The 22,293-nt window shown below is 39.2% G+C and overlaps 1 protein-coding gene across 1 annotated transcript in view; it reads left to right on the top strand.

Annotated features, from left to right (window-relative positions):
* LOC135706635 (LIM/homeobox protein Awh-like) overlaps positions 1-20,925 on the top strand; it is a 206,207-nt gene extending 185,282 nt beyond the window's left edge. Inside the window, exons 3-6 of the mRNA XM_065228315.1 lie at positions 19,719-19,933; positions 20,030-20,248; positions 20,317-20,442; positions 20,506-20,925. Of these exons, the coding sequence (XP_065084387.1) occupies positions 19,719-19,933; positions 20,030-20,248; positions 20,317-20,442; positions 20,506-20,531 (586 nt within the window). The 3' untranslated portion in view covers positions 20,532-20,925. The remainder of the gene's footprint in view (positions 1-19,718; positions 19,934-20,029; positions 20,249-20,316; positions 20,443-20,505) is intronic.
* Positions 20,926-22,293: the final 1,368 nt, after the last annotated feature.

The raw sequence follows: 22,293 nt of genomic DNA, 5'->3' as shown, positions 1-22,293 counted from the left end.
AAATCAGTCTATATCAACAACAGAATTCCAAATGATGTAGCTGATCAAATGGCAACAAAAAAAGGCGTTGAATCACTGATCAACGGCACCAAAAACAGAGACACAAAAATCATACTAAAGGCTGGAACATTCAGCAAAATTAATGACGCAATCCAAAAATTAATGGAAAACGACGTGCCAACTGATAATGGAAATAATTCCATTTCTTCAAATGCACACGTATTCGTTGCAAGCAGAGGAAACCGTTCAAGAGGACGAGGTAGAGCTAGTTACAGAGGACGAGGAAATTATTATCAAGAAAATAATTTCCATACCAACCAATTTCCACGGAATAGTAGATTTCAAAATCACTTTTCCAACCGTGGAAATTTTCAAAATAATCGTTTCCCAAATCAAAGGGGAAACTTTACTCAGCGAGGTCGGTTCGCACCGAACATGTTCTTAGCCCAACATAACGGTGTTGCATATCACCCAGCAGTACAGCAGGGAATTCAACTACCGATACAACAACCAATGCAAATTCCACAGCAACAACATGCGACACATCTACCACAAGGAAATATCCACCCTTTAGGGGTACAGTTAGGGCAGCATACACAATAAATGTATCTGCCACCAATTATGTTCAGCTAATGGTCGATATGGCGGTTTCACAGCGTACTTTTATTGTTGATTGTGGATCTGATATATCGGTCATTAAAGCTGGAGGGGTAAAAAGAACTCAAATATATTATCCCAGTCAAAAATGCGATATAATTGGAATAGGACAAGGAAATGTGAGTACGATGGGTACTACCCAATCAAATATAATAATAAATAATATTGTTTCACATTGTTGGAACTGATTTCCCAATTCCCACCGATGGAATTCTTGGGAGAGATTTTCTGGTGAAACATAAATGTAAAGTTGATTACGAATCCTTGTTACTCAATTTAACGATTAATTACGAAACATTTAGTATTCCGATAATAAATAGGTTTATAGATTCAAAACTTATACCAGCTAGATGTGAAATTATAAAACACCTAAACAATTTCGACATTCATGAAGACAGCGTTATTTTGTCAGAAGAAATATGTCCTGGAGTGTTTTGTGCAAACACAATAGTGAACAAAGAAAACCGTTACGTTAAAATCATCAGCACAACAACCAAGGATGTATTATTGCCGACAAATTTCGTGCCTAAACATGAATCACTTGCAAACTTTTATTATTGTACTATTTCAAACAATGCGAACAAAATACATTCGACTGAAAGAACGCAAAAATTGAAAAATGAACTGAACATTGAAAATAATGACCCCCTCATCAAAGATAAACTCGAAAAACTTTGCATTGAATTCAACGATATTTTCTCACTTCAAGATGATACGCTATCGGAGAACAATTTTTACAAGCAAGATATAACTCTCAATGACAGCAAACCCATTAGCATTAGCATTAGCATTAGCATTAGCATCGAACAAGTTGCACAATATCTCAATGACAGCAAACCCATATACATAAAAAATTACAGATTACCCGAATCTCAAAAACAAGAGATTTCCAACCAAATTCAAACAATGCTCAATGATGAAATAATTCAAAATTCAACCTCACCATACAACTCACTACTTGTCCCTAAGAAATCCACTACAAACGAAAGCAAAAAATGGCGGCTAGTTATTGATTACCGTCAGCTTAATAAGAATATAACTCCAGATAAATTTCCGCTCCCACGGATAGACGAAATTTTGGATCAGTTGGGGCGAGCTAGATATTTTTCAACGCTTGACCTGATGTCCGGATTTCATCAAATCCCTTTAAATGAAAGTTCAAAACGATATACCGCATTTTCAACTGATACGGGCCATTATGAATTTAATAGACTTCCTTTTGGCCTTAATATCAGCCCAAATTCCTTTCAACGAATGATGTCTATCGCGTTAAGTGGTTTGCCCCCACAATGTGCTTTCCTTTATATCGATGACATCATTGTGATAGGATGTTCTAAAAATCATCATATAGCAAACTTACGTAACGTATTTCAAAATTTACGAAATTTTAATCTTAAATTGAACCCATCTAAATGCCATTTCTTTAAGAATGAGGTAACCTATCTAGGTCACCATATTTCGAAGGATGGTATACAACCCGATAAAACTAAACATTCAATAATCTTAAACTATCCCATCCCGAAAAGTGCTGATGAAGTACGACGATTCGTTGCATTTTGCAATTATTATCGGCGCTTCATTAAAAATTTTGCTGACATTACCAGCCCATTAAACAAATTACTACGAAAAAACGTAGATTTCAAGTGGGATGAAGAATGTCAAAAATCTTTTGAAATTCTGAAAAGGGAATTGTTATCGCCACAGATTTTGCAATTCCCAGATTATCAAAAAGATTTTATAATAACAACAGACGCGTCCAAAGTAGCTTGCGGAGCAGTCCTAGCTCAACGTTACGGCGATTTCGAATTACCAATTGCATTTGCTAGTAAAGCATTTACGAAAGGTGAATCGAATAAGTCAACAATAGAGCAGGAATTGACCGCAATACATTGGGCAGTAAATTATTTTAGGCCTTATATTTATGGCCGAAAATGTATAATACGCACTGACCATCGACCACTAATATATCTATTTTCTCTGAAAAATCCCTCATCCAAACTTACGCGGATGAGATGGGATTTAGAGGAGTACGATTTTGAAGTGGAATACATCAAAGGCAGTTCCAACGTGTTATCAGATGCGTTATCAAGAATACAGATAACCTCTGATAGTCTAAAGAATATGTACATTATAACTAGGTCTATGACAAAGAAGAATCCACCTCCATCGCCTGACCTTCAGACACAGAAGCCTGATCAACTTCATGTGTACGAAGCTGTCAGTAGTTTGGAGGCATTTGATTTGCCAAAATTAACGTTTAATTATAGTTTTAATAAATCATGCATGGATATGATGATATATGATAAAAAATTTAGAAAGAAGCTTACTCCAGCAGTAACCCTCGCATTAAATTCAAATATGGAAATAGAATTACAAAGGGCATTACAATATATAAATGGCAGGCCTGCCCAAACAAACGCCCAAACAAACATACAAAGAAATGCGCAAAGAAATGACAACATAAATGCACAAAAGAAGCTAGCAATTCAAATAAATGACGATATTTTTTCATACTACACATTTCAATATAGATACTTTCAAAAAAATCGGCAATGCTATTCTTAGGAATACTGCCATAATACTTTATGAAAAACCTATTGAAGTTTCAACAGAAACACAAATTAATAGCATAATTAAACAATACCATGATTCTCCAATTAATTATATGATTTGAGTAGTAGCTATACTGAAGATCCGAGAGATGTCGCCCCTCCAGTGGTAGGAAAGTCATTTTTGCAGTATGGAGAATATCAGAAAATCCACGATTTGTGACTAAACATGCTTTCACAGAAGGAAACAAATAAACGAGTGTTTACCTTATCACCATAGCAATGTACTCGTGCAATTTTTGTGCATCTAAAACTGCCCATAAAGTGGATAATGAATAAAAACTGAAAATTTCCATGCATTTTCAAATGGTTTCCTACCATTCCCATATATTCGAAGTGACTGGCCCTCTGGATGTGGATGATGTCAAAAACAACAAAACATGATTAATTGGAGGTCATCTCGGTATAAATAGACTTTATAAGAAAATAAAATCGCTTTATTCATGGCCAGACATGAAGAAAACGATAACAGATTATGTAAAATCATGCGCCTTATGCAAAATGAATAAACATTACATACCTCTTAAAACACCTGCCATAGTAACAACAACACCAAATAAACCATTCGACGTCGTGTCTATTGACACAGTCGGACCGTTTGCTCTTACGGAAAAAGGAAATCGCTATGCAATTACATTGCAATGTGATCTTTCTAAATACGTAATTGCTATTCCAGTACCCGATAAATCAGCTCTTACGATTGCCAAAGCAGTAATAGACAGATGCATTCTTGTATTCGGTCCCATGAAATGTATAAAAACAGATCAAAGTACAGAGTACAAGGGAGTGTTTGATGAAATATGTAATTTACTTCAAATAGACCATAAATGCTCTACAGCATATCATCCCCAAACAATTGGCGCTCTGGAACGCAATCACAAATGCTTAAATGAGTATTTGAGGATGTTTGGAAACGAGCGTAGAAATGATTGGGACGAATGGCTGTCCTTTTATTGTTTTTGTTATAATACAACACCGAACTTACAACACAACTACACGCCATTTGAAATTATTTTTGGGAAAAAATTAAACGCTTTCGAATTTTGCAAAAATAATCAGATAGAACCATTATACAACCTAGACTCTTATCAAAAAGAATTGAAATTCAGATTACAAGTTACACACAATAACGTCATGCAAACAATACAAAGTGAAAAAGTTAAAAGAACAAATACAGCGAACAGTAAAATCACTCCTTCAGACATAAAATTAGGCGATACAGTATATTTACAAATTGAAAATAGGCACAAATTAGAACCAGTTTATAACGGCCCATTCAAAGTAATAAAACTAAATCCATCAAATGCTACAATACTTGGCAAAGACAATAAACAACAGGAAGTACATATATCAAGACTAATAAAATAAATTCAGAAAAATATATATGGTAGTGCATTTCTTTCTCTTTTAGGGGGAAGGGGTGCGTTAAAAAAAAAAAAAAACAGAAAAAAAAATTGTGCGAGACATTTGAAGTCAAAATAATTTCCATTACATTCAATCATTTTTTCCTTAAGGGGAATGGTGTGACATGCGCAACTCACATGTCATCAATTTCCAAAAAATCATTTCAGTTTGGCCGTTAGATTTAAACTGCTGCTCGTTTTCTATGAATTTATTAGTTTTTTTTTTGATAAGGCGGAGTTCTGGGCTGTTGGGAGGGTTGTGGTCTTTGGGTACCACAATCACATTGTTCGAATCGTACCACTCGATTGCCTTTTTCCCATAGTTGCAGCTCACCAAGTCCGGCCAGAACAGCTCAGGTCTATTATGTTGCTTTAGGAATGGTAGAAGCCGCTTTTCCAGGCAATCCTGGACGTAGATCTCTTGATTGATGGTTCCCGTAGTAATGAAAATGCCGCTTTGTAAACCACACGTACATATGGCCTGCCAGGGAACTTTGATAGTTTGATGGTTTTGAAAAGTTCAGCCACCTTCCCTTTTCCTGATGCGGTATAAAACTCCTGTCCCGGAAGCTGCTTTAAATCCGCCTTCACATAAGTATCGTCGTCCATGACCACACAGTCGAACTTTGTGAGCAGATTAGTATACAGCTTTCGGGACCTCTGCTTTGCCGACGTGTTTTGTTTGTAATCTCGGTTCGCCACCTTCACCTTCTTAAACGTCGACAACCCAGCTCGTTTCTTGGCCCGCAGCACAGTAGTATGGGAAACATTGAGCTTGCCAGCGACGTCTCGGATGGAGAGGTTAGGAGTCCACTTATATTTCACTGCCAGGCTTCCGGGCGGTCGACAGACGCTCTCCGAACACTTTAAAACGTTTGTCTTGGTCGATTTGGCCACATCCAGCAATTTTGCCAACTTGGCGTGTGAGAACGTCGGATTCTCTTGCTGCGCGAGCTAAATTTTTACACGCTGCTCCTTTAGCTTGGACGTAAACGGTGAAAACTCATCATAGCAACCATTGTATATACACTCAACTACCAAATGTAACATTTCAGTTTAACAGAAATACACCAATTTGAAGTTGACCAATTTTTGCGCGTTCCAGACTTTATGCTGCCGTTTTGATGACTGTACCCGTTAGTAAATGGCATGCTTGGCATAGAATAGAGTTTATGCTTGTTATCGATACAAGTAATAAACTGTATTGGTTTTTGTGTTATAAAAATGAAGTGATAAACGCTCGCTGCACATCTCAGACTTTAAGTGTAAAAATTCATTGGTGTTGATTCAAATGTTAAGATTTACCTACTCTGTTTTTATCTATAGTAAACTATGTTCCTAATCTATCGACTACTTTTAAGAAAAACAAATTTCAACAACTGAGTGAAAAGTTATTAACAAATGAGCGGTTGATGTGTAAAACTGAGCAACTAAGGACAGTAGGGCGAATTGAGGGTCTTCGGAACAAAATAGACTCCGTTGTAATTGTACCATTGTTGTAGGTACTTCCCGGCTGTAGTGACAACTCGCAAAATGTCACCAGACCATCATGGGACTGAATAAAGGGCAGAATTCACTTCTGGAAACATTCTGTTTTGTAAACCTTCGAGTTCATCATTTGCTCAGTTACGAAAACCTATGTTTTCTGGCTGCAGTTACAAATTTCTTGCCAGATCATATTGCGTGGCAGCGTACGAATTTATCTGCAAAATCATATTTGAATTTGCCAGGACACCTCCTCGAGCCTTCGCCTTGTAAAATTTTGGTCCTGAAAGCTGTCCGCAGTCGGCTTACGGGTTTCATCATCCATAAGTATGCACCCACCGGACTTGGTCAGCTGGTTGTCATACAGCTTTCAGCACGGGTTCTTAATACGGGATTCTGCAAGCGCCTAGTTTGTGGTAAGATACTTAAAAAGTAATTTTGGTGTCAAAATATACGAATCCACCAAACCAATCGAAACGTTCTGGATTTAAAAGGGCAAATTCAGAAAACGAATTAACCCAAAGACTGCACAATCAGTTCCGGAATGATAGATTCACGCTCGACATGATCTTAAGCTGGCGCCAGGCTTGCAGTCTGCCAATCCACGCTTACATCAATAATGCGCCACAGCGCTAACATGCTGACAATGGCTGCTCGATTGACGTGTTTTGATTTCTTTCGGACTTATTCCACTAATCCAGCTCAGTCAGCCCCAGAGAGTTGCGAACCCAAAAAAGAAAACACGAAAAAAGCCAGCGCTCCATGCATGCAATCCACCCTATTCCGGCACAGCAACCCTGCACTTCCATCCAATAACACTTATTGAATATAACGTCAGATAAAATAGTTTGATATAATAATTTCATTTTCATATAAATAAATAACTGTCAAAACAAGTCACTCTGCTGAGCAGCTTTGTGACTCTCCACACATTCGACGTTCGTCGTGTTCTCCCCTCTCGGACCATCCAGCAAATCCGTTCCTCATAGAAACTTATTGAGATCGTCGAGAGCGATCGTCGTTGAGGTCTCAATACCAACTCCCTGATGACTAGGACGCGACAGTCAGTGTGCGCAGTGCATGTGTTCTGGTATGAATTTTCTCCAGCGAGCATAAACACACTTCAAAAGGGTTGCATTGAAACCGAAAGATTAATAATCCTCCTGCCGAGTGGACCGACTATAGGTGAGGGAGGTAAGCCTGGAAACCCCAGCCACGTGAGAAGGAATGTGTAGCCCCTTTCAGCAATCGAGCGCAAATACTGAACGGCCGACAGTTCAGAGAGCGGGAAACGAATATCAATAAATTATTCCACTTTATAAGCTCGGCAAAATGATTAATTTCCTTCGATCAATAAGGCACGAACATATCACACGAATTCACCACCAGTGAAGTGAAAGAGTTCAACTTTTTTTTCCCTCTCTGTGCCTGTTTGTCTGTTACTGTTGTTTGTGTTTTGAGTTATTGATGGAAATATCTCACTTTAGGCCAGGAAGGCGCGGAAATCGGCTGGTCGGTGGTCATTTCAAACTGGGAGGGAAGCTCGCCGTTGTTGTTGTCTCGTTGACTCTGTCTGTTATTGTTGTAGTTGTTGTTGTTGTTGTTGTTGTTTGCCATGTGAGTTATGACCAGCGCCTTTTGTTTGGTTCTGTGGCCTCTGGCGTGATTGACAGGTTCTGTGTGGTACCTTCGAACTTTAACGGTTATTAATGTTCCTAAATCGTTTAAATAGTTTCGTTGTTTGTTCGCGGGCGATTGAGCCAGATTAGTAACAGAGCTCATGACCAGTGATACGTGAAGCGTGAGTTAGATCTCTATTTGAGTCAAGCGGGGTTCGGGTCAATGTGGTACAAAAATCACACGGTCGGAAATCGATTATGGTTTGACGTGGTTACACAAGATCAATATTTTAAAATAATTGAATCACGACGAGAAACGTTCAATATGACAAATGTTCACCTGCCAAGGGTCAAAGCCATATTATGGCTCGAGAAAATAAAAACAAATTGATGATTAGACTCAGGTTTCCTGCAAGTGTATTTCTAAAAATAGTCTGTAGGATCTCTCGAAAGCCGTGCACGGGATGTGGTCATAATACCGTGATGTGGTACACCATGCAGGGGCGGTAGCTTCAAAATCTTTTTGTGTTGAAAATTGTCTCGTATTTCCTTGGCATGAATAGCTATTTTCATAATGTTACTACTAATAAAATATCAGTTGACATCAGCGTTGCCAATATTCCAGATTTATTTGGATTTTCCAGATTTTCAGTCGTCTTGCCAGACACACAGACACATCACGTTTATTACCAGATTTTTTAAAAAGATGTTTCAGATTTACCCAAATCTTTAAAATACATAGCTTTAACAAGATCACTAATATTGATTTACCGTTTATTTTCCCAAAAATAAAAAGCCAAAACTGCTACTTAACTTATCAAAGGCCTTCAATGTATCCATTGTACACTATTGCAGCATCGTTCATGGAATTGTTACACCATGTTTGCTGCAAAAGTGGAATATCATGATCATTGTTTTATGTTTTGTGTGAGATAATATTTGAGCCATTAAAGATTACATTTTTCAGAAATAAAAATTCGCTACGATTCACCATGAAAAGTTTGGTGTAAAACTAAAATAACGTTTGAAATTATAAACCAGATTTTTCTAGCATATGTTAGAAAATTTTACTTTTAACTCAATTTTCAATAGGAACTAATTCATTACCAAAATAAATTTATAGCATTGTAATAATTTTTGCTAGTTCACCTACCATAAAATTTCTAAATTAAAGAATTTGGTTAATTTTTTGAAAACTGAGATCCCGAAAATTGAGACATATTTTTTAATATGATAGACTTTGAAAAATCTTTAAACGTGGATTTCATTGGAGTTATTCATAATTTAGTTTTTGGAATGCTGAATTTTGAGAAAAAAAAAACAAAAAATGATTATTGTGAGAAAAAAAATTGGTGGGTTTGTGTACAAGACACGACTACGACTACGTTGAGATGTTTAGTGAACTTCTCGTGCATTTTTCTTGATATTGATTTAAAATATAGTAGAAGTAACTTATTTCTTCATTTTAATCCATTTCCTCACCTTGACATGTCAATTTCCTTACCCTTACTAGCTATTTTTCTGACTGTTTTTGGACTTTCCGTTAGGGATATTTCCTCATATGTAACACTTAATCCTCCGTTATAAAATATATTCCCCGTGCACACTTCAATGCCCATCTCATCTCCGGTGAACATTTGTTATGGATAACACGTTTAACCAAACGCTTGATCGCAGTGGGATACCTCCGGTGGGAAATCGTTCACAAGCACGTATTGCACATCCCAGTCCAGGTAACATTGCAAGTTTTATTGAGGTTTTAGCTCAGCTCCTTGAATGCCACAGGTTGCGAGATGTTGTGTTCCATATTGCTGATGAAGATGTCGATGATCGCATGGACCCCAGACCCACTGAACCGGGTGGGAGTGTCAGGGGCCAAGATGGTATAGTGGCCCTCTTGCAGGTGTTCATTCAGGATGGTGCCGTTTCGATTGCTCTGACCGTTGCCCCAAGCTTGGTGTTTTGCGTTCAAGTCGCCAGCGATGATGAAGCTTCCGCACCTCCGGGTGAGTTTTATGATGTACTAGCTGAGTGTGCCCGGCCTTGCTCGGGATTCAATATGAGCTTGAGTTTATGCACTAATTAAAAAAAAGGATTCTATATTGTACAAAGTCCCCCCTTTTATCTACCCCCTATGACCTCCACATGCAAAATTTGATTCCATTTGCTTGGTTAGTTCTCGAGTTATGCAGAAATTTCTGTTTCATTTGTATGGGAGCCCCCCTTCACAGAAGGGGAGGAGTCTCGAACCATCATAAGAACCTTTCCCTGCCCCAAAAACCCCTGCATACAATTTTTCACGCCGATCGGTTCAGTAGTTTCCGAGTTTATAAGGGTCAGACAGACAGACATAAATTCATTTATATTTTTATTTTAGACTAGCTGAGTGTGCCCGGTCTTGCTCGGGATTCAATATTAGCTTGAGTTTATGCGCCGATTTAAAAAAAAAGCATGCTATATTGTACGTAGCCCCCCCCCCCCTATTATCTAAGAGGCTACCCCCTATGATTATCTCCTTATACCCCCACACTCGCCCCCACATGCCTAATTTGGTTCCATTTGCTTGATTAGTTCTCGAGTTATGCAGAAATTTCTGTTTCATTTGTATGGGAGCCCCCCCCCCCTTACAGAAGGGGGAGGGGTCTCGAACCATCATAAGAACCTTCCACGGCCCCAAAAACCCCTGTATACAAATTTTCACGCCAATCGGTTCAGTAGTTTCCGAGTCTATAAGGGTCAGACAGACAGACAGACAGACAGAAATTCATTTATATATATATAGATAGATAGATAGATAGATAGATTTCCGGAGGGCCGCTGACGACCCGTCCCTGTTGTTGGATTGCTTGGGGCAGTAGGCGGCGATGAGTGATGTGCTCACCTCCACTCCGATGGCTTCGATTGTTTTCAGCTGGTAGTTTGGTAGCAGCCGACAAATGATGTTCCGTCTTTCAGCGATGGCCACTACTTTACCTTCGGAGCAGGTGCGGTCACGTCTGACGAGCCGGAAGTCGGAAAGGAATACGTTCAGTTCGGGCTTCAAGTGCGTCTCGGTGATGATAGCAATGTCGATCTCCTTGGTGTTGAGGTAATCGAGTAGCTCTCTATGCTTGTTCGTCAGCGAGCAAGCGTTCCAATTTGCTATTTTTAAAGCTTCATGGTCCATACTTGGTGACGAGAGATAAGGCCGCATGAAGCTGTTCAGATCGAGTTTCGATGCCGGCCTGGCTGGTTGCTAGAAGCCACTTTCTTCCTGATGTTCACGCACTTCGGCTCGGTGTGATCAGCTTGAGCACAGGTCGCTGTCGAGTGGGTCATAGCAAACTTGTCGCAGCGTGGTTTCATATGACAGTTTTTCGTGCCATGGCCGAAGGAGAGGCAACTTGTGCATTGGGTCACATCACGGTGTTGTGGTTTGTAGGATTCCCAGTAGATAATGACCTGAAACAGGTCACGTATGTTGCTCTTCAGTGCAGCAAGGGTGGTGGAGCCCTTCGTGAAGTGTACCAGAAACAGTTGGTCACGATAATTAGTTTATTTGTTTATTTGTATATCGAAAAATTCAACTGACAATTATTGTGTAAATGAATAATACTTAAACTTAATAGCTAAGGTCAACGGTACGGAAAAGGCCAAGTAACCGATGACGAAACACGTCAGCTGATACATTGAAGTCGAACATAAAAAAGAAGTTGTTGAATTGCCGGCTGATTGCTCAAATTGGCTCGTGTTGTGTATAATTTCGGCACCGTGGTTCCAAAAACAGAAAGTCGCGTTGACGAAGAGGCCTCTCAGGGGCATACATATTTAGCTGAGCCAGCAAAGTTGGACAGTCAATGACACCCGTAAGCAGCTTTCCAGCGAACATAGCGTGAGCGAACTCTAATGGTTCGATTCCCTGGAGACGGCAACGCTCCTCGTACGGTGGCAAGTTTATTGGGTCACGCCAGTTGAGGAAACGAAGAGCATATCTCACAAACTTGCGTTGAACGGATTCAATTCTAGTGATCCAGCTAGCTTGAAAAGGGCACCAAAAAACTAAACTAGACTCCAATAAGGACCGCACAAGCGAGCAGTAGAGTGACCTGAGGCATAGCGGATCACGGAACTCGCCGGAAATTTTGAAAATAAAGCCCAATTGTCGATTACCTCTGGAGATGATGTCATTGTAGTGGATTCTGAAAGAAGTGTAAGGTAACGCCGAGATCCTTAATGTGCTCTACACGAGCAAGACAGCGTCCGTAGAGAACATAGTCAAACATGATTGGTTCGATTTTTCGGTGATAGGAAATAATGTTACATTTTTCGATGCTTAGACTCATCAAATTTCTTGAGCACCAGTCAGCAAAAATACCCCACATATTCTGGAGATCCCAACAGTCCGAGAGACTCTTAATAATTTTGTAGATTTTCGTATCGTCTGCATAGAAAACGCGGGATCCTGATGGTCGTTTAAAAAGATCGAAAACAGTAGCGGTCCTAGGTTACTGCCTTGCGGATCTCCCGAGTTGTTTGAGAAAACATCCGATTCCGACGCGCCAATCTTAATCCATACATAGCGATTCACCAAGTAAGATCTGAACCAATCCACAGCCGTTGACGAGACGCCAAGTATCTCCAGCTTGGCAAGCAAGATATTATGGTCCACCGTGTCAAATGCACCTTTTAGATCCATATACACAGCATCGACTTGCCATCCTGAATCCATGCATCGCAAACAGTTAGAAGTAAACTGCAGGTTCGTGGACACGGAGCGCTTTGAGTAAAAGCCGTGTTGTTCTGTATCGATATAATTTTTGCAACACGCGAACAGAGCATCATTTATGATAATCTCGAACAGTTTTGAGCACACAGGGAGGTGATTCCACGATAATTTGCGACATTCTGTTCATCTCCTTTTTTGTAGACCGGGTAGAATTGGGCATAGGCCGTCGATTAATTGGGTGGAGTGCCTCTGGCTTCAATTTGAGCCTCATCAGTTCATCTTTTACGGCAGCCGCTTCGTACGACGGCAGTCCCCGTAAAACAACCTATATCACCGAAGGCAAATCGTGGATGTAAAACTCCATCGTACTGTTCTTCAGTAGGTCACCGAACGACTTGTACTGCTGTAGGCTGGCATGTGTTCCTACGCTACAGATCTTGAATCGCTAAGCTTGACGAAGTTCTTCATCTGGGTAACAGTGGAGGGGGGATCCGCTCTTTTTTGGCAATTCCAGCGGTGTCACCACCGCCATTTTCAACTCCGAGCACCGAGAATTGGTTGCTCTGTAGCAGCCGATTAGCTGCGTCATCCGAAGCAGCACTGGTGTCCATTTGGGCCTTCTTACTAGGGCCCTCCGATGCAGGAGTAGTAGAACGCTTGCGTACCATTCTTTGTTTAGTGGCAAGTGCAATTAGACTTGCCAATGTGCCTGTCGATGACGGCACTTCCACGACGTGAACGTAACAATAAAATGAATTGGAAGAAACTCCATAGCGGAGCGAACGAACGAACTAACTATACTGCTTGACGGTCTAGCAACCAATGACCATGAGCGGAGGAACGACAGCAGAGCTCTTATATAGTTTTAAAGGTTCAAGCAAAACGATGCACAGCCAAATGGTAATCGATTATGACGACTTGGTTTGGGGAGAACGTTATGAAAACAGTGATAAAATTATTATATTTGCACATTTTTCAACGATTTTTTAAAGTATTTATTGAAACACATAGTAAGAGATATTTCCTATCGATTGGTGTATTTGGATTTTATTTTCATCTATAAATGACAAAGTTATAAGCGTTCAAAACCTTACACCTTTTCGTGACGGTCGCAATTTTAGATTTTCGATTTACCCCAGTACCGTCCCGTAAGATGTAGTCTACGTCAAAAAAATATTAAATATAATTTTACATAATGCTCATCTTCATTTTTTAAACTCTGTACGGATATTCAAACTTTTTGTACGCATTGTGAAAATATTTTTCTTAGTTTTTTTTTTATGTTTTTGGTACATCAATTTGATTTCAATAGCTTTTTTGTCGCTACAGTTGAAAACTGAAATAACCACCAGCAAAAATCGATTTTACTCTTTCTCTCAACGTTATACATAGTGTCGGAAGAAGTGTGCTTGAATCGCGCAATAATGCGCTAGAATGCGCACTATTTCCGATACTATGTATAACGTATAGATCGAGATTAAAATCGATATTCGCTGGTGGGTAACTACAGTTTTCAACTGTTGCAACAACATTTCAAAATAGGATTTTTACGTATTTGCATGTCTATGAGTATTCCAGATTCTTACAGATTTTATATTCTAACTGGAACAGATTTTCTTGAAAATGACCTGGCAACGCTGGCTGAGATTGACCTGCTGTTCCAGAATCCTTGTAAGAAGCTATCATGTTAATATCTATCCCAAGTAATAAATCTAGAGCTGTTGAAAATTTTATTAAGGTTTTATTGCAGAAAAACCATTTCCTATAGGTTTATGACGGTCATACGCAATGTCTTAGAAAGTAAGTCAGAAAAATACACTTAAAGCTATCTATTAAACACTGATAAATCGTACTACAAAACCAACTGGCGCTTAAGCTATTTTAATTCATGAAAGGTTTCATGATTGCTTTAAAGTGGCGAAAAAAAAACAATTTGAATTACTCTTATAAAACCAAAGAACCAATCCCAACGTTCAGTACCAGTGAAAACGCGAAGGGGAGGAATTCCATGTTCTTCACCTTAGTTCTGGCGCGAGTTGTTTGACAGCTCAGTTGAGGGCTAGTTAGTTTTGACTGTATATCCTGAAAACATGATCGAAAGAACGCGATCCAAGAAAGATTATTGAAAAAGGTTAAATTTATATTGGATTTGAAACGGTAATAGATTAATTTCTGGCATGATGAAGGAAAAACTGATACTTTTGCGGCACCACACACTTAAAAATAACTAATTTTACACGTGACGGAATCCGTCGTTGACATAAAAGATGAAATGTAAACAAACATGTCATGTACAATTAAGTGCTCCGAGACTGAAAAATTCGTTGCTCGAAGAAAAGTACTTTTGATTGAGCTAAATTTCGCGTCTATTATGACTTAATTTTATGTCAAAATTGACGCTCGTTTATGTCAGTCTCAGAGCACCTAAATTTACATGAATTTTTCTAAGTGTGCAGTATTTACATCCGTAATTACTGTCACCATTCCAGTCGCCATGTTTTTATGACGGTAACATTTTTATAGCCTTCAAAAATATCCTAGAAATTTCAATAAGCTAATATATAAATTGGATATCTGAAGTTAATTTCGGTGTGCTTCCGTATTACTAAATGTAGACAGATCAATTTTCTGAGAAATTACGATAAACCAATCAAATTCATGTTTTTTTTAAATCAACTTTTTCTGTTAACCTGCACTATTTTGCACATTGATTTAAGGCTCATAACATCTCAATATGCACGATAATACCTAATGCCTTATAACTAAAAAAAAACTGCTAAAAATTCACACCTGCAAACAAAATCGATTGCACGGTGAACTTGACACCAACACCAGATTTATTTTCTCATGGCTTTAGATTTCCAAATAATAATAAAAAAAAAAACAGTCTGGCTCACTATTATAGTTAACGAAGAACTGAACAACAACAAGAGCAGTTGTTGTCGTCGTTGATTTTCCTTATATAGCAGACAATTAGGAGTTCAATCTAAATCTCCTTCACCTTATAGAGTTTAAGTGTAAATCGGATATGAGAATATGAGATAAAGCGTATTGAACTTCTGTTGGAAAATAAATAATATACGAGTTTTAGGAAAGACGTGTTGATCGGAAATCTAAAACAAATCCCTCTCAAGAGTAGTTGTTATCGTAGTAAAAACAAGTTGAACTTGATCTTAATTCTTTTGTGAAATAAGGAGTTTGGTGGCCTTGTGGCGACTGATTTTGCTAACTGAGCAGAAAAAGCATGGGTTCAATCCCAAACTTCTTCACATTACAGAGTTGTACTTTAAATCGAATTTCTTTCATAATATAATATAAAGCGTAATGCGGAAAGCGTCAAAGAGGTAATATTTATGTTTTAAGAAAAATGTGTTGATCGGAAATCCTTCTCAAGAGCAGTTGTTGTGAGGTCGCCGCCTGGATTGAAACATTGTAACAACAAGTTGAATGGAAACTTGATCGGTGCTCGGTGGCCTAGTAGCGACCGATTTTGCTTACTGAGCAGAAGACCGTGGGTTCAAACTCAAGCTCCTTCGCGGTATTGAATCGTTAGGACATCAATTCAGAACAGGGATTTCTCCTCAGCTATTCTGTATTTAGCTTCTATCTGAACGGGATCCACGTCCAGCGCCTTAGCGGCATTAATAATTTCGCCTAACGACAGTCTTCCAGCACCATTTCCAAAGCTGACTTTGATGGTATTTTCACTTCAACACCACCACTTATCTTCAATTTTTGCAACAACAGCAACCGCATACGACCGATGTGCGGGTAAAGACAATGCGCGCATCAAACGATGGTTCTGATCGAGGAAACATACTATAAATAGCATTAACGACACCGAGAGATACAACTGAACGATAGACTATCTTTAGTTTTTGAAACTTCTTGAAGGTACTCGCTATTTTTCTGAATTTAATGGAATCGCCCTAAAGTACTCGAAATTTACCTGAAGTTCCCGCAATTTCCTAATCATGGACCTGCACTGATTTCTCAGAACTGCCCGAAGTTACGTAGCTACCCTTTAGCAACTGTGTACGGGAGCAATTTTTGTGGAACGAGTGTCGGTGCACGTTGTGAATAGTGGTGGTTCCTGGTATCTTGGCACGGCCATTACCCGTAGTGCCAGTGGAAAGCTGACGACAGAACCAGCTAGTAAGAAGCGGAGGAAGCACCAGCGATTCCGAAACAAATACCGATACATTCGATCGGCACGTGAGAAAGCGTCACGAACAACGACGCGATTTGCTGTTTTCGGGCACCGAGTGGCAACGCGTAGCCAGTGCAGATATCAAGCCCGAGGACGTTGCACGTAACACGCGTCGGAGAGATCAGATTCGATTGGCAACTGATAAAAACACCTCCAACTGCAGGAGTAAGTAGTGTTAACAATGTGTTGAGGAGATTCGTTGCGTATGGGAATTTCCCAGGGTGTTTTTCTTTGCTGGTCTAGTTTATCCAAACAGAGCGTGCGGCAACATTCCGAGGGGATTCGCCGGGGGAAGTTTTCGTCTCCACACACAACGAACGGCATTGCGTGCAAGTGCAAGTGGCAGAAGGCCTGACGAGCGTCATTCAGGCGGCGAGTTTGACTGCGGTTCGCTTCATCGTTACCGGTGGTAAGTGACGTACACGGTCAACTGCAGCCGAACGAGCGTCACCCAGGCGGAGGATTGGATTGCGGGCCGTTTCATTGGCACCCACGGCAATCGACCTACGAGGTGCAGCAAAACGATACCGGTTGTGGTTGCGGCCGGCGTACCGTCTTCTATGCAGTTCGTCACGGAGAACGTCATCGGCACCCAATGTGGAACCAATGTCTCCCAAGTACGATTCAGATACAGCGGAGCCAAACTGTGCGGTAGTGCGTGCCACCGTAGAGGTGTGGCTTGGACGCAGCAGAATCATCGAGCGGTCCGGAAGATCGAGAATCGGTGCGTAGGAGGATGGATGTGGCATTAGTCAATCGGGGCCCCGTAAGAAGAGTAGAAACCTAACTGTGAGTACATAGGCCGAAATAATAACATGATACAGACGAGAAAAGAACAGTAAGGATGTGAGAGGTAGGAGTCTTTCGTATCAGACGCAAATTATAATGTTAAAATGACAATATTGGTCTGAATATATGTTTTTTTCTTCCTAAATTTGGTTTGCGCCTTCTTTTATGGATTTGAGTGAAGAGTCTCATTACAACTCAATTGATGTTTTGGCATCTTCAGTAAAGTTCCTGTAATTTTCTTGAATTTAATGGAACTGCCCTGAAGCTCATTCATCTTTATTGAAGCTCTCGATTTTTTCCAGAAATCTATTGAACTGCCCTAAACCTACCCCAACTTACTTTAAAGTTCCATGTTGTTTTGCATGTTCTTGAAATTCTCAGAACTTATTGAAATTTCCCGAAATTTTTCAGATGCTAATGGATCGTTAATAGACATAATGTTTTCAAAATTTTCCACAAGTTCAGATGCTCATGAATTCGATTAAGATTTCTGAACTGTGTTTTTGGAACATCTGTAAAGCTCCTACATCTTATTGAAGTTAATTAAACGGACCTAAAGTTCTCAAAATTTTCTTTAAGTTTTCAGAATTTTCTTCATGTGTCCACAATCCTGAAGTCATTAAAATTTTCTGGAAGCCCTCTAAACTTTTCGGAAGATCTTGGAGCTTACGTGAAGTATTCTGAAGTTTCATTAAGTTCTTATGAAGCACCTGAAATTTTCTTAATGTTAATGGAACTGTCGTTCTCTGATTTTCATCAAATTTCATGAAATTTTCTTGAAATTCTAGGGTCAGCAGTGGTGTTCTTATAATGTATACTAAAGGATCTATAATGATCCTCAAAGTGTTGAACTTTCCTGTAGTTCCCAGAACTTTCCTAAAGTTTTTGAAAGATCTCTGAATGTTTCCGATTTCCCTAAAGTTCATGGAACATCACTGATGTTTTCAAAATTGATCTTAAGAGCTCTGAACTTCCATAATTTTTTGAGGAGTTCTCTGAGCTTCTCAAAACTTCTAAAAAGTTCCTGTATTTTTTCAAAAATCAATGGAAGTTTCTTAAAGTTCTCGGGTCTTCTTATTCTTCTTCTTCTTATTTTGCGTATTGCTTATCGCATACTAGCTTATTGTATGCTCACAACTTAGCGTTCTAGATGTACTTCCACAGCTATTAATTGAGAGCTTTCGATGGCTGTACCAGTTTTGCATTAGTATAATTGTGTGGCAAGTACAATCATACTCTATGCATACCCTAGCAACACACTTGTCACTGAATAATTGTGGTTACTTGTGTGCAACCCGTTCCAGTCACAATCAAGTTGCAGCAACTTATTTCGATTGAAGTGTGCTGCTTGGGTAGGGAAGTCAAGAAATTTTACTATGCGGAAAAATCCTAGACCAGACCGGGAATCGAACCCAGTCACATTTAGCATTGTCTTGCTTTGTAGCTGCGCCTTTTAGCTAAGGGAGGCTCTCGGATATGTACCACATACAAAAAACTTTTAAAAAACGACCAACTAAGGTTGAAACAGTCATCAGTGCTGCAAAATCTCGACAATACACGGCGATATTCAAAATTCTGCTTTGGTTAGTCATTTGAGCTAACAGTCATCGTCAAAGCAAACCGTGTTAATTGCCAGTGACGATGCTATCAGTGCCGAACATGTGCAGATATTTTAATTAGCTTAATTTTAAATGAAATTAAATGACTAGAGCAAAACAATCAACTGGAGCCTTTAAAGTGAACAACTGTTTGGATAACAATAATGTGACACACAATGCACGAAATTAAACTTTTTGTTACCATTGACGAAAAAATGGATGAGATTTTGGCAAAGCTTTTTTTGAGGATCAAGTCTATCATTGAATAAAATTTTTGTTAACATCACCTGAAAGGCTGTCAATGACAATGACAAATCTCAGCACTGACATTGACAAGCTAAAATTTCTAAATATATTTAAATGTTTGGATTAAATTCTATTATGTAATTTACATGCATACATATTTTTACAAGTATACAAACATTTGTTTTTATCTCAAGGGGAGGAGCGCCTTGTGACAAGTAATAGATGGGCGCATCTAGATCAATATTTCTCATTAGTAACAACCATGACAGGCCTACTGCTAATAGGCTATAATAAAACATGGAATGTTACTTGATGATATTCTTCTTAAATGAATAACTGTGCAGATGCTTGATTTAATCCAATAACATTCCCCCGTTTTCTTCATCACTTCTTTCAGAGCCTTTGGCGCCAAATGTTCAAAATGCTCGCGATCGATCGCCCCCTCCGATTGGGTTCGAAAAGCTCGAGACCTAGTGTTCCACCTGGCTTGCTTTTCCTGTGACACCTGCGGCCGACAGCTTTCCACCGGGGAACAGTTTGCCTTGATCGACGACAAAGTCATGTGCAAGATTCACTACATGGACAACGCCGATGAGTCAAACTCCAGTGACGGTAGGTAAAAGCTTCCTCTGTTATGCTTGAATGATTTTATATAGCTTTTTAACGATCTCAAACTGGACGACTCTACATCGCATCGCGGGCATCCAGATGGTTGCAGTACCGATGGCTTCAATAAAAACAAATCGAAACGGGTGCGGACGACGTTCACCGAGGAGCAGCTTCACATTCTGCAGGCAAACTTCCAAATCGACAGCAATCCGGACGGGCAGGATCTGGAGAGGATAGCTCAACTAACGGGACTCAGCAAGAGGGTTACCCAGGTGTGGTTCCAGAATTCCAGAGCCAGACAGAAAAAGCATACACACGGTGAGTTAGGCAAGGGATGGCACTGTCGTGAGATTCGAAATTGATAGAACTTTCTTAATTCCCAACAGTTTCTCGCGATCACAGTGCTGGAATGTACAACGCCCTCCGACAGGATCTCAACAACAACAGTAATACAAGCCTCAGTGATAACGACAGTGGCATGGGAAAACCACCATCCATGTTCAATCAGCATGGTAAGTTTGATGAGCCGTCATATGATTGCACCGAGTAATTATATTAAAATTTCCTATCAACAGTCAATCTAATCAACCTGATGGTGTAACACATAGGCATGCAATCGCTGTTGCACTTGCCACCGCCACCACAGCCTCCGGCGGGAGGAAGCTGTCCAATGGATGATTGCACCGTTGAGTTGAACCAAGGGAAATCGAATCACATGTGTTGAATGGAATAGAGTCGATCACGATCTAAAGTTAAACTGCAGACGTGAGCGGGTGTTATCGTCCTCATGGGAGACGAAGAATATCAGGAAACCAAAGATCTGACATATAATGTGTATAGGGGACTAGAATCGTTTAGTTAAATTTTAGTATTTATAAAAAATTCAATTCAAAACATTGGTTTTAATCTAATCTGTAATGCTAGAATATAATGTATGGATGTCAAATGAGGCAACTCATTGAGTATAGGTGTAAATACTTTTTACAGGTACCTAATTGACCGGATCTATATAAATGTATAAAATGATCTTTTATTGTTCAAAAGAGTGTTCGTTTTTTTTGCGTCCGAAATGAGCTGCTGTACGATCAGATTGAATGAAATGAATAGAAATTATATTTGACAAAAACTTGTGCAGCTGATCAGAACGTTTGTGCGAACCTCAGCAAAAATAAGTAAGTATGCTACATGTCAAAAGATCTTATTATTGATAATTGATCCTCAGAATCGGGTCTAGATTAGCCTTCCAAGATTTGAACTGATTTGGTAAGAAACTGCCTGGGCACAAACCATTTGAAGTTTATATGGGAATTACTATGGAAAAACCAAACCTTTTCTTCGTAGTCTTTTATCCTTCTTCCATATTGCACCGTTAAAAATGTCTATAGCTATTCTTATGGAAAATTTTCTCAGCTACAACTTTGCGGAATATTGTTTTTCAGCCAAACATCAAATTAAATTAATTGTTTAAGAGATTGATAACCTTATGGCATGATCAAGCAACTGTTTTGTGGGCAACACTGTATTCTGCAGTGTGACATAGTAGCCATGATGTTGTTAGCTCTATTCTTCGCGCCAGAAACACCAATGTTGCCTGCTGAGAAGTTAATTGAGCATAATCATAAGACAATAGTGACTTGAATCATTAATAACTTTTGATCCTTACATTTTATCTAAAAATGGTCTTGAACAAAGTTGTAGCAGTGAAAATTTACTACAAGTAAAACTATCAATTTTTACAGCAGATTAATAGGGTTAATTATTAGATAGATATGAATACATAATTTGGTTTTTCCATAGTAATTTCCATATAAACTTCAAATGGTTTGTGCCAAGTCAGTTTATTACTAAATGACTTCAAGTTTTGAAAGGCTAATCGGGAACCAAATTGGAACCGTTTGAATACTGTGAAGCGAAAATTTCAAATTTTGCATCAGTCTATTGTCCACGCAAGGGGAGGAAGGATGCCTAAAATGTCTAGTCATAAAACTCAGTTTCTGAAATGATTCAATTTAATTTTAAGGATCTGAAAACACCAGCTGAATGTCAAAATGCCAAATATATCAACTGTTATAAGACTAATTGAATAATTGTCTAGTCTAGACGTGTGCGTGCCACCGCCCATATCCAGGGGTGGATGTAAGCCCTCCGACCATAAGACCGAGCAAATATTCGTTGTATTTTTTAATTTATCATATTTTTTTTTGCTAAAGCAAATCATTTTCCTTATACGTTCTATCATAAAGTTTAGTTATGAACTTCTGATTTAATTTTAAACGTTGCACAGTGGGGAATTTGGCAGCAAAAAGGCTTGAAATTGTCTGCCGCTCAAACCACACATTGTAACACATGACTTCCTTTGGGAA

Source organism: Ochlerotatus camptorhynchus, unplaced genomic scaffold (assembly GCF_037179485.1).
Source record: "Ochlerotatus camptorhynchus isolate MF236.1 unplaced genomic scaffold, CSIRO-AGI_Acam_v1.1 ptg000002l, whole genome shotgun sequence".
Taxonomy (NCBI): domain Eukaryota; kingdom Metazoa; phylum Arthropoda; class Insecta; order Diptera; family Culicidae; genus Ochlerotatus; species Ochlerotatus camptorhynchus.
The sequence above is the reverse complement of the archived record's forward strand: the minus strand, read 5'-3'. Positions and strand labels throughout refer to the sequence as shown.